At 36.1% G+C, this 18,308-nt stretch overlaps 1 protein-coding gene across 1 annotated transcript; it reads right to left on the bottom strand.

Moving 5' to 3' along the window:
• Nucleotides 1-355: 355 nt before the first annotated feature.
• LOC120470792 (uncharacterized) lies at nt 356-14,670 on the bottom strand. Its single transcript, XM_039660456.2, has 5 exons — nt 14,541-14,670; nt 12,739-12,987; nt 7,132-8,082; nt 865-1,741; nt 356-446 (listed from the first exon to the last, which is right to left on the bottom strand). The coding sequence occupies exons 2-5, from the start codon at nt 12,821-12,823 to the stop codon at nt 437-439; spliced, it is 1,923 nt and encodes a 640-aa protein (XP_039516390.2). The 5' UTR covers nt 12,824-12,987; nt 14,541-14,670; the 3' UTR covers nt 356-436.
• Nucleotides 14,671-18,308: the final 3,638 nt, after the last annotated feature.

Here is an 18,308-nt window from a genome sequence, read left to right as displayed (position 1 = left end):
TGTATAGCTCTTCCCACAGTCACACACATGATCTTTTACTTCAGAGTGTGTTTTCTGGTGCAGTTTAAAATAATCCAGTCTTGAAAAACTCTTTCCACAGAGAGAACACACATAAGGCCTCTCATCTGAATGAAGTTTCAGATGAGTTTTTAGATTTGACGATGAAATAAAATGTTTTCCACACTGATCACAGTTAAATGGTTTTTCTACAGAGTGAATGCGTAGATGATATTTGAGACCTGATTCACCAGCATAACTCTTTCCACACTGAGTGCATGGATACGGTTTCACTCCAGTGTGAATTATCATGTGTCTGTTAAGGTTTCGTTGATTTTGGAAACTCTTTCCACACTGAGAGCAGGAGTGCAGCTTTTTGGCTTTTGTTCCTTGATGTTTCTCCTCCACTTCATTCAGTTTGTGTTTTTGCTCCATCACTTCAATCTGGTCTAAAATAAACATAAACATGAGTCCAAGTAGAGTAAATGTGAAAATTCAAGTTTACATTAACGCAAAGACAACAACCGATCAGGGGTCACTTGGGATGAACTGGGACGTTCCAGGCAAAGAGGAAGTGTTCGGTTCATCCGGATGTTTTATAGGGAACCAACCACTTGGGATCAGTCATCTGACATTGTTTACATTAGGTCTCGAGGAGAGCTAGTAGAATGGCGTCATTCAAGGTAAGACCGTTGTTCGGTCTCATAGATCCATAGTTATGGTCATAACTTACGATGTGTAAACACTGCAGAACACTGATTGGTCCGAATATTACAATGAGATAATAGTACGACACAATACTCTGCTTTCAGTACAAACTTGAGAATTTACACGAATGTATTTGACATGAAAACTATTTTTGCTCACTTGCAACATTTTTTCACATGAGCATAAAGGCTTGATGAACTTCTGAAAGTCTTCTCACACTGAATACATTCGTACGGCTTCTCTCCAGTGTGAATTCGCTCATGATATTTCAGAGATTCAGAATAAGTGAAACTCTTGTCACAGTATGAGCACTTGTAAGGTTTTTCTCCAGTATGAATTCTTTGGTGCTTTTTCAGACAGGCAGCTGCAATAAAGCTCTTCCCACAGTCACAACACACATGATCTTTCACACCGGTGTGTGTTTTCTGGTGCAGTTTAAAACATTCCATTCGTGAATAACTCTTTCCACAGAGAGAACACACATAAGGCCTCTCATCTGAATGAACTATTAGGTGACTATTTAAATGTGATGATGAAATAAAATCTTTACCACACTGATCACAGTTAAATGGTTTTTCTCCAGTGTGAATTCGCTCATGATATTTCAGGGTTTCAGAATGACTGAATCTTTTGTCACAGTATAAGCACTTGTAAGGTTTTTCTCCAGTATGAGTTCTTTGGTGCTGTTTCAGATGACAAGATGTAATAAAGCTCTTCCCACAGTCACAACACACATGATCTCTCACTTCATGCATTTTCTGGTGCCGTTTAAAAGTCTTCAGCCCTGAAAACCTCTTTCCACAGAGAGAACACACATAAGGCTTCTCATCTGAATGAACGAGCAGGTGTTGTTTTAGATCTGATGATGAAGTAAAATCTTTACCACACTGATCACAGTTGAATGGTTTTTCTCCAGTGTGAATTCTCATGTGTGTGTTAAGGTTTCCTTTCTGTGAGAAACTCTTTCCACACTGTGAGCAGGAGTGCCGCTTTTTGACTTTTGTTCCTTCAGTTTTGAAGTCACAGTGTTTCTTGACTTCATTTAGTTTGTGTCTCACTTCCACTGTCTCTGAAATAAACATTGAGAATCTGTTTCAGGATTTTACAGGAGTGAACATTTAACAGAAATCAAGACGTCTGTGTGAGTATAAAGTATCAGGGGTCTCATTTATAAAACAGTGCGTAGGATCCTTACTAAAAGTGTACAAGCGTCCGAAAGCCAAAAATGGCGTACGCCCAAAAATATTCCGATTTATAAAACCGTTCGTACGCCAGAACCTGCGCAGAATTCACTTTATAGATCCCAGTCAGCCGGAGATTGTGCGCACATGCGTCTCCTCCCCGAAATAACCGTATACGGAGCTTACAACGCCTAGTTTAAATATGCATATCCTCATCTGCATATCATTTGCATATGATTATTAATTCATGTGATACCATGTTAAGGTACTAGACGTTAGGAAAATATGAAATACAGATGTGCCGTGTCACAACAAATGATTATTATTATTTTTTAGTAGCCTATATCCTTGCCTTGTTTTTGAACGAATAAATCAAATAGTGTAAAATACATTTCACAGAAAGATTTTCTCAATCTTTTCCACTGGCCAAATAGTATTTTTAGTAAATTGATATTTTTAATGGAAACAGATAGACATGGTTGTGTATTATTTGCATGGAACTATTTTCTCAGACAATCTGCTATTATCATGATTAGCAAGTTAAAACATTAAAACACAGCATGCCAGAGGGAAAGTGTTCAAAAGCATTGCATCCACAAAAAAATATGCATTTCTATTTATTGAATATATATATATATATATTTATATTGTAACTTCTCAGTAATTTCATGTAGTTCGTTTAACTCCATTAATGAGAATGGCATGTATAACCTAAATGTTTATATCAGAAGCAAAACATAGTTTATATCTTTCATTTATTTAACCCTCCTATTATCCTTGGGGTCAATTTGACCCCATTCAATGTTTAACGTCTGTAATAACATATTATTTTTTTGCTTCAGATTTAATGACTTTTCCTAATTTAATGGGGACAACTCTATAAACATAAAATTAACCTGCTAATATTTTTTTCAAAGTCCTGAACACATTTTGTAGCATCTATGTTCCTTGGGGTCAATTTGACCCAGGCTCTTTTAGTTGTATAATAAAACAGAAGAAAAATTAAAATTTAACACATTTGTTTTGGTTATTTTTTGGTTGATTGAGGTCACTATAACATGTTATAATTTGAATTTGAATGTTCATTGTAATTTTACATATTCAATATTATACTCAAAAAATGTCCGTTTTAGGGCTCTTACCAAACATAACCATATCTGTATATATCTTTCAAAACACATATCTATATATATATAATTTTCTTTAGATTTTCGCTCTAAAAGTGACCAAAAAGACACTCCAGCTCACCCCAGATCATTGATGTTCAACGGTCAGTTTATTATGATCATGTTTATATGATTATATGACGCTCATGTTTATATAATTAAAACTGCTTAATAAAAAGGTTGTGAACATTTGTATGCATGTATCATCCATATACTGCTTTAATTCACAGAATTATTGAAGATTGAATCAAGAATGTTCACCAACCTATTTGTTCCTCAGTTTCTTCATGTTTTATTCTGGATGGTTCTGGATCACTCATGTCTTCAATCTCCTCTTTAATAATAAACTCCATCTTTAACAGTCACACAGATTTCAGCTGCTACTCCTGGAGTTTGTCCTTCTCTTGTAGGATGATGGGAATATTCCCAGTGTTTATTGGTGAATTGTTGTGGGAGGGGCTTCACTGCAGGTGTGAACTGTGATCACTGTGTGATACTGACGCCCACTGTGTGATACTGACGCCCACAGGACCAGATCTGGAAAAATCAAAGATAAGTTACTGAATTTACACTGGAATACTTAATGAACTATATAATATTTCAGTAAAAACGTATTCAAAAAATGTTTAAAATACTGTTATGTGGTTTGTTTTTTATTCATTTATGCATTGAACTATATAGCTTTAGATTACAGCCCGGAAAATACTGCGTAATTAAAACGTTTTTAAAGCGTAACCTTCGGTATTTATAGTGTACCCAAAACATACTTACAATATAAGTGTATAAGGGAACAATATTTTTGTAAGTTTGGGGAATAAAGGGGTAACAACCAGGATAATTAAAAAAAAATTATACTGTAAGTATTATAGAACTAAGGGGTACTTATTCTACTATTTATGATAAAACAATCTTATATTTGGGAGCAATTTAGCAAGAACATACCTTTTTTAAATAATGGTGAACCAGTACAGGGTACACACACATACACACATTTAGTAAAAAAAGTAATCTTTTAACAAAAGTGTACTTCAAACAAAAACTATTGCAACTTTTGCTTAAATATTGAGAAAAGATCCTCTTGTTTCTTGTAGTGGTGCTTGTTACGCTCTTGTTTCATATAGTTACAGGGAAGTGTGACATTGCGGGCTGTAAATTAAAGTGGTGTTTGTTACCCTCTTGTTCCATGTAGTTATTGGGTAAAAATGCATACACACACAACCTTATATCACTGACTCGGAAACCTTTATTTATTACACAAGCATCACTTACCCTGTAACCACATGAAACCAGATATATTTTCCAGTGTATGTTTTTATGTTTTCCAGCTTTTCTTGCCTTAAACATGTTAGCCCAAACATAAACATCTGCACTTATGCTATTGAAAAAAAAAAAATATTTTTTTAAAAGAAATGCATAGATATGTACCCTGTCATTTAAAAAAAGATACAGTAATTATTACAAAAAGGTACACAGATTATTTTATCACTAAATATTTCCCAAAAGTAAGATGTAATAGTAGAAATAATAGTGAATAATTTAATTACTTACAGTATACATTTATTTTTTAATTATTCTCCTGGTTGTTAGCCATTTATTCCCCCAAACGTTACATAGGCTATTGCTCCCTAATACTTAAATGTAAGTACTTTATAGGTACACTAGAATTACAGAAACTCCTCTTAATTACACAGTACTTTCTGGGCTGTATCCAAAGTGTTACCTAATATTCAAGTAAAAACGTATTAATTTTTTTTTTTAACTATGTGGCCTGTTTATTTATTTATGCATTGTACGTGAACAGTTGCAACAGTTTTTGCAACCTTTCCCGTTCGTGTCAGTTTTATAAAACCTCATGTGCTAGCTAAACAAGGCTACCTTGCTACATGCTAACCATACTACTATTACCATATCACTCATTTAAACCATATAAGTTTGAGCTCAATCACAAAAACAGTGACAACAGTTTAACAAAAACAGTTTAAAGAAAAAAAATACTTTCATACCTCATAAATAGTTTTTCGTCAATAAATCCTGCAGCAGCTCAGGAATCTCCTCGATATTTTCTCTGAAGGCGGGGCATCCAACTGAGCATGCGCAGTGTGAGTGACATCACTCTAGCTACTTTAACCCTTTGAAGTCCGTACCAAGAAAAAAAGTGATTTTTTTTTTTTTTTTTTTTTTTTGCATTTCTTATCTCCTTATGTTGCTAGTAACCACACTCAATGTATTTTTTTAACACATCCCATAACTTTTAAAATATCAGCCTCTACCAAATGGTTGAGATGTCACTTAATGGTAATAAATGGTACCGGAATTCATACACATACTTTGCCATACTTTTTCATTGCCCATCATAATTTATGACCAAAACCTTTCTAGTCTTGACAAACACATTATCATGACAGGTCTAAGTCTCAAGGTTCCATATTTTGTAACAGAAGTGAAGTGATATTTGGACAGAAATATATTAATTTGTTACAGCAGAACGCATACAATTACATTAAATGGAATGTCATTTTTGGTATTACACCTAAACAAAATCTCATGAGAACTTCAATTTTTGTGATATCAACTTCAAATTTGGAACACAACTTGGTTAGATATATGGCTTTGATTTTATAGTATTTTTATAAGAAAAAAAATATTTTGTAAAATATATATTTTATATAAAAATATTTAGTACAATATATTTGATTTAATGTAAATTTTAAACTTCCATAACTTTTACATACTTTTATTTTTTGAAGTGCTTTTACTTCAGCAATAATTTGCTGAGTGTTTTCTTTACAACAAGACTAAACTAAGGTCTTTATTCCAAAGCATACTTGAATTACAACCATGTTTTAATAATGTATTGTAATGTAATTCTCAAAAAGGGGGGGGGGGGGGGCAATTAACCATTATGTGCCAAATCAACCATTTGGTTGAGCATGTTTTTGAAAAATTATTAAAAACATATTTTAGTTTTTTCATAGCACCAAGTAACATAATTTTGTAAAGTTAAGGCTCTTACAGTGTACTATGTAAAAAAATTATGCTTTGCTTGCAAAATTTCACCAAAAACAGTTCACATGGCTGGTGTGATTTATTTGTTTCTGACATCCATGTTAGAAGAAGTGTTGGATACACTGGATACTAAGTAGATCGGACAAAGACTGACTGAATAGAAGGGAACTTCTGTGATGATCATAAGTGTCCATGGGGATTGATGACATGCAGGTGATGGTGATTGTGAAGGAGGTGCAGGTGTGGGCCAAGGAGGATGCTGGGAAATGTAGTGAGGAGCTGGATGATAATTGTAATTGTGACATGTTTCTGATTTAGATGGTTTAACAAGTTTAGACAGTTCTTCTCCTGACCTTGAGCAAATAATTAATGTTTTTTTTCAAAGTTTTTTTTAATGAATATTTAATGTTTGACCTGTAAATCCTTTATATTTGCACAACTTACTGCAGAAGTAAGACCTGATCATTTTGTTGACAATAATACTTGTAAAAAAATATTGTTGGTTTAATTTAAAAAAGTAAGTAACCTGGGTTGCCTTAAAATGTTAAGTTCATTGAACTGGAAAAAGTGAGTTAATACAATGAAGGAAATTAATTGAATCATTAGAAACTCAAAATAATAAGTTATCTCAACTAAATAAATTATTTAAGTTGATTTGACAAAAGAAAATATGTTGTGATAACAAATCTTGAAAATATTATTTTACAGTGCACACATTCTTATCACAGTATTAAGATTAATGTTTAAACTCATTAATGTGATTAAAACTATATAACTCATTCTCTGTGTTCATTAAACAGATTACTCAAGGCAAGATGTTTCTGTTTCATTTCTCATATTTATCATCAGAAAAAGGTTCCAAGCGATCCGTACCGATACTAGAATGTGACGAGTAAACACTGCAGAACACTGATTGGTCAGAATATTACAATGAGATAATAGTACGACACAACACTCTGCTTTCAGTATAAACTCCATATTTTATCTCAGAAAATTTACATGAATGCATTTGACATGAAAACTAATTTCTCACGAGCAACATTTTGTCACATGAGTATAAAGGTTTGATGAACTTCTGAAACTCTTCCCACATTGACTACAGTAGTACGGCTTCTCTCCAGTATGAACTCGCTCATGATATTTCAGAGATCCAGACTGATTGAAACTCTTGTCACAGTATGAGCACTTGTAAGGTTTTTCTCCAGTATGAATTCTTTGGTGCTGTTTCAGACAGGCAGATGTAGTAAATCTATTCCCACAGTCACACACATGATCTTTCACTTCATCATGTGTTTTCTGGTGCCGTTTAAAATTGTTCAGCCATGAAAAACTCTTTCCACAGAGAGAACACACATAAGGCTTCTCATCTGAATGAACTTTCAGGTGTCTCGTTAGATTTGATGATGAAATAAAATCTTTACCACACTGATCACAGTTGAATGTTTTTTCTCCAGAATGAATGCGCAGATGATATGTCAAACTTGTTGAATCTCTGAAACTCTTCCCACACTGAGTACAGTAGTACGGCTTCTCTCCAGTGTGAAATCGTTCGTGATATTTCAGGTTTCCAGACCGAGTGAAACTCTTGTCACAGTATGAGCACTTGTAAGGTTTTTCTCCAGTATGAATTCTTTGGTGCTTTTTCAGACCAGAAGCTGTAGTGAAGCTCTTCCCACAGTCACACACATGATCTCTCACTTCATCATGTGTTTTCTGGTGCCGTTTAAAACTGTCCAGCCATGAAAAACTCTTTCCACAGAAAGAACACACATAAGGCTTCTCATCTGAATGAACTGTTAGGTGTGATTTTAGTTGTGATGATGAAATAAAATCTTTACCACACTGATCACAGTTGAATAGTTTCTCTCCAGTGTGAATTCTCATGTGTGTGTTCAGGTTTCTTTTTTGTCTGAAACTCTTTCCACACTGTGAGCAGGAGTGCCGCTTTTTGACTTTTGTTCCTTGAGTTTTGAAGTCACAGTGTTTCTTTACTTCATTTAGTTTGTGTCTCACTTCCACTTTCTCTGAAATAAACATTAAGAATCTGTTTAAGGAGAATACATTTACAGGAGTGAACATTTAACAGAAATCAAGACTTCAGGTTTCTGTCTGTGTGAGTATAAAGTATCAGGGGTCTCATTTATAAAAAAGCCAAAAATGGTGTACGCCCAAAAATATTCAGATTGATAAAACCGTTCGTACGCCAGAACCTGCGCAGAATTCACTTTATAGATCCCAGTCAGCCGGAGATTGTGCGCACATGCGTCTCCTCCCCGAAATAACCGTATATGGAGCTTACAACGCTTAGTGTAAGAGCCACATAGGGATTAGTTCATCTGATATAATAATTTAGTAAAAACAGCAAGAAAATATTTGATGAAGATTTATAAGAATTATTATTTTACTTATTTTTGGATTTAAAATGTATATTTAGTATCTATATAGTATATAATATAGTATATTATATATATTTAATCTGATTAAATTTCATTATTTTGAGCTTCCAGTCAGATCGCACTTGTCATAACGCAAGTGATTGGATGTGTTTCAGTTTGAAGTTAGAGACGTTGGAAGCAACACAGTTTTTTGACCGTGCGTACCATGTAACAGCTTTTGTATTATGTTTTAGAAGTAAACATTTAAAAGGAAGATCGTGGTTTGCTCGTGTTTCAAATACTGGTTACAATTTGACTGACTTCAAAAGGTGGAGAACAGACGACAGAAGAACAGAAGAAACAGAAGGTTCAGAAGAATTAAACGCACAATAGGTGCCACTGCCACTACACCTAGTTTAAACATGCATATCCTCATCTGCATTTCATTTAGAGCCAGACCGATATATCGGCAGACCGATATTATCGGCAGACCGATATTATCGGCCGATATTAAGCATTTTCCAAACTATCGGTATCGGCAGTTATAATGGCCGATAAATGAATATTTAAAAAATTAAATAAAAACAGACGAAACACGCTTGAAACATGTCACGAGTGTTGGAGTTGTATAGTTTGTCCACCAGAGGGCACTCTACACTGTCCCTGTTGGCAACACTCGTTGAGTTGGTCACGATACATACATTGCTTGAATAACAATTAAAAGAACATCCCCATCAGTTATGTTAACTCAAATAAGCAAGACAAAATTTGTGACTATCAGTTTGTGACTGTCCAGTTAAAAAAATAAAAATAAATAAAATATCGGCCGATATATCGGAATATCGGATTTTAAAACCCAAAAATATTTGTATCGGTATCGGCCTTCAAAATCCTTTATCGGTCGGGCTCTAATTTCATTTGCATATGATTATTAACCCTTTAAGACCGACGGGAGCGTCGGCGCTCCGGTTTGCGTGTGTCTGTTTAACAGCCTATAGAAACTGAAACCAAGTAGCTAGCTCAATCATTCTTTTTGCATACAAAACCAGAGATGTAAAATTGTCAGATCAAGCCTCCAACATGCGCATGTTGCGTTGTTTTCACCCTCTAATGAGTCTGTACAAAATGCGCAAAATGCGTTTCTCAAAAAAATCACAAAAATGCATTGCACGTCTTTGCACACATGATCTGTAGATCTGCGATTGATAGTAACGCCTTCCGATGGCGCATTGAGGTATCACGTTCGGTGCACATGGCAGATCAAGCCTCAACATGCTCATGTTGCGCGGTTTCCACCCTCTAATGAGTCTGTAATAATGCGCGTTTCCAAAAAAACACACAAAAATGCATTGCACGTCTTTGCACACATGTGCTATAGATCCGCAATTGGTAGTTGCGTCTTCCGATGACGGATCCATGGACTGATCACGACATCACTTCCTGTGCACTTTGACCCCAGCTTGTGTCGCATGTAGTGACGTCAGAAGCAGCGTCTTTTGGCCATGCGTTTGACTGAATATATAATAGGTTTGACTCGCACTTGACTCCCATCTGCTATATGTTCCTTCTTATCATTATTGTCTTTTTACCATTGCTTCATTCTATCATTTCTTTCTCGTTTATACACTCGCAAATACAAGCACATTCACACACACACGCAATCCCCCCCCCCCACACACACACACACACACGTGTGCGCATGCGCGCAATGTTATGTCAAAATGAAAGTACACGGACGCACCGAATTCCTTCTGCTCATCGCCTTTATTTATTTATTTTATATTTATTTTATTATTAATTGTTCTGACAGGGTCTATTTAATTTATATTCTAACCAATTCAATGTTCAATCAATGTTCAAAAGCAAAATGTTATCTGTTTGACCACAAATGTAATTGAATATTTTACATATGGCATTTTACTCCCCTTTTTTAAATGAGTGTATCTTAAAAACTAATTGATGTAAACAGTTCAAATCAATTCTGTATAGTTTTAAACTGTTTTATGCACATTTTTCTCATTGACAAGTTTGAGGTTTACATTTATCATTTTTTTGTATTGAATAAAATATGGAGATTTTTTTTCAAAAAAATTGTTTTTCTTTTTGTTTATTGCATTTTTGAGATATTTATCTAGGTACTATTGATTTATTACAAACATAGCCTTCAAGTAGAGAAAGTAAGGATTATTTTGATGTATGGCATGTGAAAATGCTCAAAAGAATGACAGCACAGCATGTAAAAATAGAAAGATATACTCTGGTGGAACTGTTCTATGGCAGGTCATAAAGGGTTAATTCATGTGATACCATGTTACGGTACAAGACGTTAGGAAAATATGAAATACAGATGTGCCGTGTCACAACAAATGATTATTATTATTTTTTAGTAGCCTATATCCTTGCCTTGTTTTTGAACGAATAAATCAAATAGTGTAAAATACATTTCACAGAAAGATTTTCTCAATCTTTTCCACTGGCCAAATAGTATTTTTAATTAATTGATATTTTAATGGAAACAGATAGACATGGTTGTGTATTATTTGCATGGAACTATTTTCTCAGACAATGTGCTATTATCATGATTAGCAAGTTAAAACATTAAAACACAGCATGCCAGAGGGAAAGTGTTCAAAAGCATTGCATCCACAAAAAAATATGCATTTCTATTTTTTGAATATATATATATATATATATTGTAACTTCTCAGTAATTTCATGTAGTCTGTTTAACTCTATTAATGAGAATGGCATGTATAACCTAAATGTTTAGATCAGAAGCAAAACATAGTTTATATCTTTCATTTATTTAACCCCCCTATTATCCTTGGGGTCAATTTGACCCCATTCAATGTTTAATGTCTGTAAAAACATATTATTTTTTTGCTTCAGATTTAATGACTTTTCCTAATTTAATGGGGACAACTCTGTAAACATAAAATTAACCTGCTAATATTTTTTCAAAGTCCTGAACACATTTTGTAGCATCTGTGTTCCTTGGGGTCAATTTGAGCCAGGCTCTTTTAGTTGTATAATAAAACAGAAGAAATATTAAAAATTTAACACATTTGTTTGTTATTTTTTTGGTTGATTGAGGTCACTATAACATGTTATAATTTGAATTTATAATGTTCATTGTAATTTTACATATACAATATTATACTCATGTAAAAAGGGCCAGATGGCGGGGTTCGATTCGTGGTGAAGGTTTCAAGTCTTTTCCATGACAAAGTGATGTTTAATTAAATGCAATACATTTAATCTTATGTATTAACTCGTTTCATCCGACTCCATAAAATGAAAAGGGTTTATCAATGATATCTGTGCATCATTTAGTAGTTAATGCTTGACTATTCCTTTTAACTCTAATGAAAATAAAGTCAAAGTCTGTTAGAATAGCCAAATATAACAATTTATTATGTCAGGTAAATGTATTATTATAATTCCACAAGATAATCAATGCAAACCGTTAAATGTTTCAAAGAACAAAGAACTTTACCCAACATATTACATGAGCTGAGCATAGACACAACATCATGGGCTGATCTGAATACAGAAAGGCAGCCCCAAACTCTTGTTACATCTCCCTTTATAACCAGACCTCATTTCATATGCAAGTTCCAGTGGAAATTTACTGTATTCCCAGCCATGTTTACTGGGGGAAGGAGCTTAGAACAGTGGAAATTAGCATTTACACATTTGGAGTCCCTAGAGACCACACTCCTTTGTGTAACAGTTATTCCTAAACTTCTTAAAAACCTTATTACCTTTTTATTTACTTCTTTGGGAATGAGACATTATTACCAGTCACCCTGAGACCATCAAAATGATTCAAAACACTCCTTAAAGATTATCACATTCACATTAAAACCATATTCTTGAGTGAGTTTTCAGTGTTATTGACTGAGAGAGAGAGCGAAGATGCAGATAAGATGTTCAGAGAAAAGGGGGTAGGGTGTCAAATGTTAATTTGCAAGCAGTGCCATTTGTCTTTAGAGGGCACTGGTCAGATATTTTCTCTTTAACCAGTTTTCCAGTCTTAAACTCAAAAAATGTCCCTGTTTTAGGGCTCTTACTAAACATAACCATATCTGTATATATCTTTCTATATCTATGTATATTCTTTATATTTTCGCTCTAAAAGTGACCAAAAAGACACTCCAGCTCATTGATGTTCAACGGCCAGTTCTGTCATGTTTATTTGATTAAAACTGCTTAATAAAAAGGTTGTGAACATTTATATGCATTTATCATCCATATACTGCTTATTATTCACAGAATTATTAAAGAATCAAGAATGGACACCAACCTATTTGTTCCTCAGTATCTTCATGTTTTATTCTGGATGGTTCTGGATCAGTCGTGTCTTCAATCTCCTCTTTAATAAACTCCATCTTTAACAGTCACACAGATTTCAGCTGCTACTCCTGGAGTTTGTCCTTCTCTTGTAGGATGATGGGAATTTTCCCAGTATTTATTGGTGAATTGTTGTGGGAGGGGCTTCACTGCAGGAGTGAACTGTGATCACTGTGTGATACTGACGCCCACAGGACCAGATCTGGAAAAATCAGAGATAAGTTACTGAATTTATACTGGAATACTTAATGAACCATATAATATTTCAGTAAAAACTTGTTAAAATACTGTTAAAATACTGTTATGTGGTTTGTTTTTTATTCATTTATGCATTGAACTATATAGCTTTAGATTACAGCCCAGAAAATACTGCTCAATTAAAACGTTTTTAAAGCGTAACCTGCGGTATTTATAGTGTACCTAAAACATACTTACAATATAAGTATAAGGGAACAATATTTTTGTAAGTTTGGGGAATAACAACCCCTCCTAACCAGGAGAATTAAAAAAATATATTTATACTGTAAGTATTATAGAACTAAGGGGTACTTATTCTACTGTTTATGATATAACAATCTTACATTTGGGAGCAATTTAGCAAGAACATACCTTTTTAAAATAATGGTGAACCAGTACAGGGTACACACACACACACACACACACACACACACACACACACACACACACACACACACACATATACATGTACATATATATATACACACACACACACAGTAAAAAAAGTAATCTTTTAACAAAAGTGCACTGAAAACAAAAACTATTGCAACTTTTGCTTAAATATTGGGAAAAGATGCTCTTGTTTCTTGTAGTGGTGCTTGTTGTTACACTCTTGTTTCATATAGTTACAGGGTAAGTGTGACATTGCGGGCTGTAAATTAAAGTGGTGTTTGTTACCCTCTTGTTCCATGTAGTTATTGGGTAAAAATGCATAAACACAACCTTATATCACTGACTCGGAAACCTTTATTTATTACATAAGCACCACTTACTCTGGAACCACATGAAACCAGATATATTTTCCAGTGTTTTTATGTTTTCCAGTTTTTCTTGCCTTAAAACATGTTAGCCCAAACATAAACATCTGCACTTATGCTATTAAAATAATAATAATAATTTTTTTAAAGAAATGCATAGATATGTACCCTGTCATTTTAAAAAAAGATACAGTAATTATTACAAAAAGGTACACAGATTATTTGATCACTAAATATTTCCCAAATGTAAAATGTAATAGTAGAAATAGTAGTGAATAATAGTGAAGTACCCTTAGTGCTTTAATTACTTAGAGTATACATTTATTTTTTAATTCTTCTCCTGGTTGCTAGCCATTTATTCCCCAAAACGTAACATATTGCTCCCTAATACTTAAATGTAAGTACTCTATAAGTACGCTAGAATTACAGAAATTACTCTTAATTACACAGTAACGTTACTTTCTGGGCTGTATCCAAAGCGTGCCCTAATATTCAAGTAAAAAAAAAAATTAACTACGCGGCCTGTTTATTTATTTATGCATTGTACGTGAACAGTTGCAACAGTTTTTGCAACCGTTCCCGTTGGTGTCAGTTTTATAAAACCTCATGTGCTAGCTAAACAAGGCTACCTTGCTACATGCTAACCATACTAGCTTAAAGTTACCATATCACTCATTTAAACCATATAAGTTGAGCTCAATCACAAAAACAGTGACAACAGATTAACAAAAACAGTTTAAAGAAAGAAATACTTTCATACCTTAAAAATAGTTTTTCGTCAATAAATCCTGCAGCAGCTCAGGAATCTCCTCGATATTTTCTCTGAAGGCGGGGTATCCAACTGAGCATGCGCAGTGTGAGTGAGATCACTCTAGCTACGTTAACCCTTTGAAGTCCGTACCAAGAAAAAAAGTGATGGAAATGTTTTTTTTTTTGTTTTTTTTTTGCTGCATTTCTTATCTCCTTATGTTGCTATAACCACACGCAATGTATTTTTTTCCCCAACACATCCCATAATTTTTGTTAAATATCAGCCTCTACCAAATGGTTGAGATGTCACTCAATGGTAATAAATGGTACCGGAATTCATACACATACTTTGCCATACTTTTTCATTGCCCATCATAATTTATGATCAAAACCTTTTCTAGTCTTGACAAACACATTATCAGAAAGGTCTGAGTCTCAAGGTTCCATGTTTTGTAACAGAAGCGATATTTGGACCTAAATTTATTAATTTGGCACAGCAGAACGCATACAATTACATTCAATGGACAGTCATTTTTAGTATTACGCAAGGCCAACATGACTTCATGAGATCAGTCTGGCAAGGCGGATTTAATGTGACTCTGACGTTAATCTACATCGACATTTGACACAATTACGCGCCGGCGAGTAAGCACTGACCTGAAACAACAGACACAGACAATAACATTAAAAACTCGAATACATATGGAGAACAGTGATGGAGTGAGTCAATGGAGGGAGAGTGAGGTGTTAGACCTAATTAATATATGGGCTAATTAATAAATAGCCAATTTTGCTTTCTTTCTCTTCGTTCTTCTCCTCCTCCTCCTCATCACCTGCTCATTAATTTTACAGCTTCCATTACACAGATATTTAGAAATAAAAGCGTAAATATTACTTCCTCCATATTAACCACATGAACATTCATGCAACCGCCTGCAGCGTATGATGTCATTGTTATTATTCTTTTGCGCATGCGGGTTAGTTTGAAACATGCAAACAGTTCACATTGGAATCACATATAGGCCATATTTTTAAAGGTATGCGTGAACAGCCAAACCAATAATCTGATCTGAGCAAAAAATCAGAATTGAGTATTAAGACTTGCGGTGTGAACGGGGCATAAGTAGAACGGATAAAGACTGACTGAACAGAAGGGAACTTCTGTGATGATCATAAGTGTCCATGGGGATTGATAACATGCAGGTGATGGTGATTGTGAAGGAGGTGCAGGTGTGGGTCAAGGAGGATGCTGGGAAATGTAGTGAAGAGCTGGATGATAAACTGGTAATTGTGACATGTTGCTGATTTAGATGGTTTAACAAGTTTAGACAGTTCTTCTCCTGACCTTGAGCAAAGAATTAATGATTTTTTATTTATGAAATTTTAATCTTTGACCTGATCATTTTGTTGACAATAATACCGCCACACATTTTTATCACAGTATTAAGATTAATGTTTAAACTCGTTAATGTGATTAAAACTATATAACTCATTCTCTGTGTTCATTAAACAGATTACTCAAGGCAAGATATTTCCGTTTCATTTCTCATATTTATTAGAAATCAGAAAAAGGTTCCAAGCGATCCGTACCGATACTAGAATGTGACGAGTAAACACTGCAGAACGAGAGTTACGACTGTAACTACGGTTCTATGAGTTCTGGATGACCGCCAGAGGCAGTGCTTCCCACTGAATATTATCTCTCTTGCTCATGCTCAGGTCGAGTCTAATAACAACAAAGTCATCACATGACCAGGTACGTCATGGGGATCCCCTCTACTTAACCCCGTGACATCCTGCAACCTGCCTCTACAGAATCTTCTCGCGAGACTCCGAGTGACAGGGTGCTCTGGCGGTCATCCAGAACTCATAGAACCGTAGTTACAGTCGTAACTCTCGTTCTATTTCGTTCTTACTGACCGCCAGAGGCAGTGCTTCCCACTGGATGACTCATAACAACAAGGTCACGAGGAGGCTACTCCTAACCTTAAGTTGAAGTTGAAGGTCCCAAGAGGACTGCCGCTTCCAGAGCACCCGGGGCTGCCACATTAACCCTGTAGTATCTGGAAAAGGTATCAGTAGATGACCAATTAGCCGCTGCACAAATGTCCATTAGAGGTACACCTTTTAATGCTGCCCAAGATGTTGAGATACTTCTTGTCGAATGGCATTTTATGCCGGCTGGCACAGTCAAGTCGTTTTCCTTATATGCCTGTTCAATGACCTCCACCACCCAGTGTGACAACCTCTGCTTTGACAGAGGCTGCCCTTTTCTTGGCCCGCCGTAGCAGAGAAAGAGTTGGTCCGACCGCCGCAGTTTCTCTGTGGCACTCAGATAGCCCCAAAGGGCTCGCACTGGACATACTTGTTCCACTGGATTGCGCTCTTGTGTGTCAGACACCGACCGATTAAGTGCTACCAACTCAATTGGTTGATTCCTAAATGATGTTGGGAGCCTCTTGGGTAGGAATGAGGGGTTAGGCCACAATGTCACCATTGTCCCATCCGCATTCCAACGCATACAGGACATATTAGTTGACAATGCGTGGAGCTCACCCACACGTTTGGCTGACGCTATCGCCAAAAGGAATACAGTCTTCATTGAAAGCCACTTCAGGTCACAATGCTCCATTGGCTCAAATGGGTGTTGTGTAAGTGATCTTAAAACCAGACTGAGGTCCCATGCGGGTACTCTCACCGATGGAGCAGGGTGCAATCGCTGAGCACCTTTCAGAAAGCGGGTGATTAGAATATGTGACCCTAGTGACTGACCATCTACTTTTACATGCTGGGCAAAAATTGCAGCCACATATACCTTTAGGGTAGAGGGAGCCCTGTTATTGTCTAGCAGGGACTGCAGAAAACACAATACCATTGTTACTGGGCAGTGGTCTGGGACCAAACTCCTTGGTGCACACCAATCAGTGAAAATCTTCCACCTGCAAGCATAGATATTCCTGGTGGAAGGTGCTCTAGAATTCAGGATTGTGTTTTGCACCTTAACATCGCAAGACTTCAACAGTAATTCTGGCTCTTCAGCGGCCAGACACAGAGATGTAACCGATCTGGGTTTGGGTGCCAAATCTGCCCCTGCAACTGAAGGAGCAGGTCCTGCCTCCTGGGTAGGCTCCAGGGCTCCCCATTGAGAAGCTGGCATAACATTGGAAACCAATGTCTCCCTGGCCAGTTCGGTGCCACTAGGAGCATTCTGTGGTTCCCTTGAAGAATTCTGTGGAGAGTTGGCAGAATTAAGGGGTTCGGAGGAAAGGCATAGAGTAGAAGACTTGGCCAGGCATGTGCTAACGCATCCTGACCCAACGGGCTGGACTTTTCTGTCCAGGAGAACCACAGGGGGCAGTGGGTTGAGGTTTCTGAGGCAAACAGATCCACCTGTGCTTTGCCAAATTGTCGCCAAATCATCTGAACAACTTCTGGATTGAGTCTCCATTCTCCTGGCAAAGGTTTGTGGCGAGACAAGAAGTCTGCCACCACATTCGACACTCCTGGTATATGCATTGCCCTGACGCTTGCGAATCGAGGGAAGGCCCATGTCAGGAGGTCTTGTGCCACTCTCAAAGACTGACTGGACCTCGTGCCGCCTTGATGGTTGATATGATATACCACCGATGTATTGTCTGTTCTGATGAGAATATGGCGATTCTTTAGGGCCGGCGCAAAATGTTTCAGAGCTAATTGCACTGCCTGGAGCTCCAGGGTATTTATGTCTCTTGTGGCTTGCTCGGGCTTCCATAACCCCCTGATCATCCTGTGCTGCCAC

The sequence above is a fragment of the Pimephales promelas genome, chromosome 16, assembly GCF_988280905.1.
Source record: "Pimephales promelas chromosome 16, fPimPro1.hap1.1, whole genome shotgun sequence".
Taxonomy (NCBI): Eukaryota; Metazoa; Chordata; class Actinopteri; order Cypriniformes; family Leuciscidae; genus Pimephales; species Pimephales promelas.
This window is presented reverse-complemented; position numbering and strand designations above follow the sequence as displayed.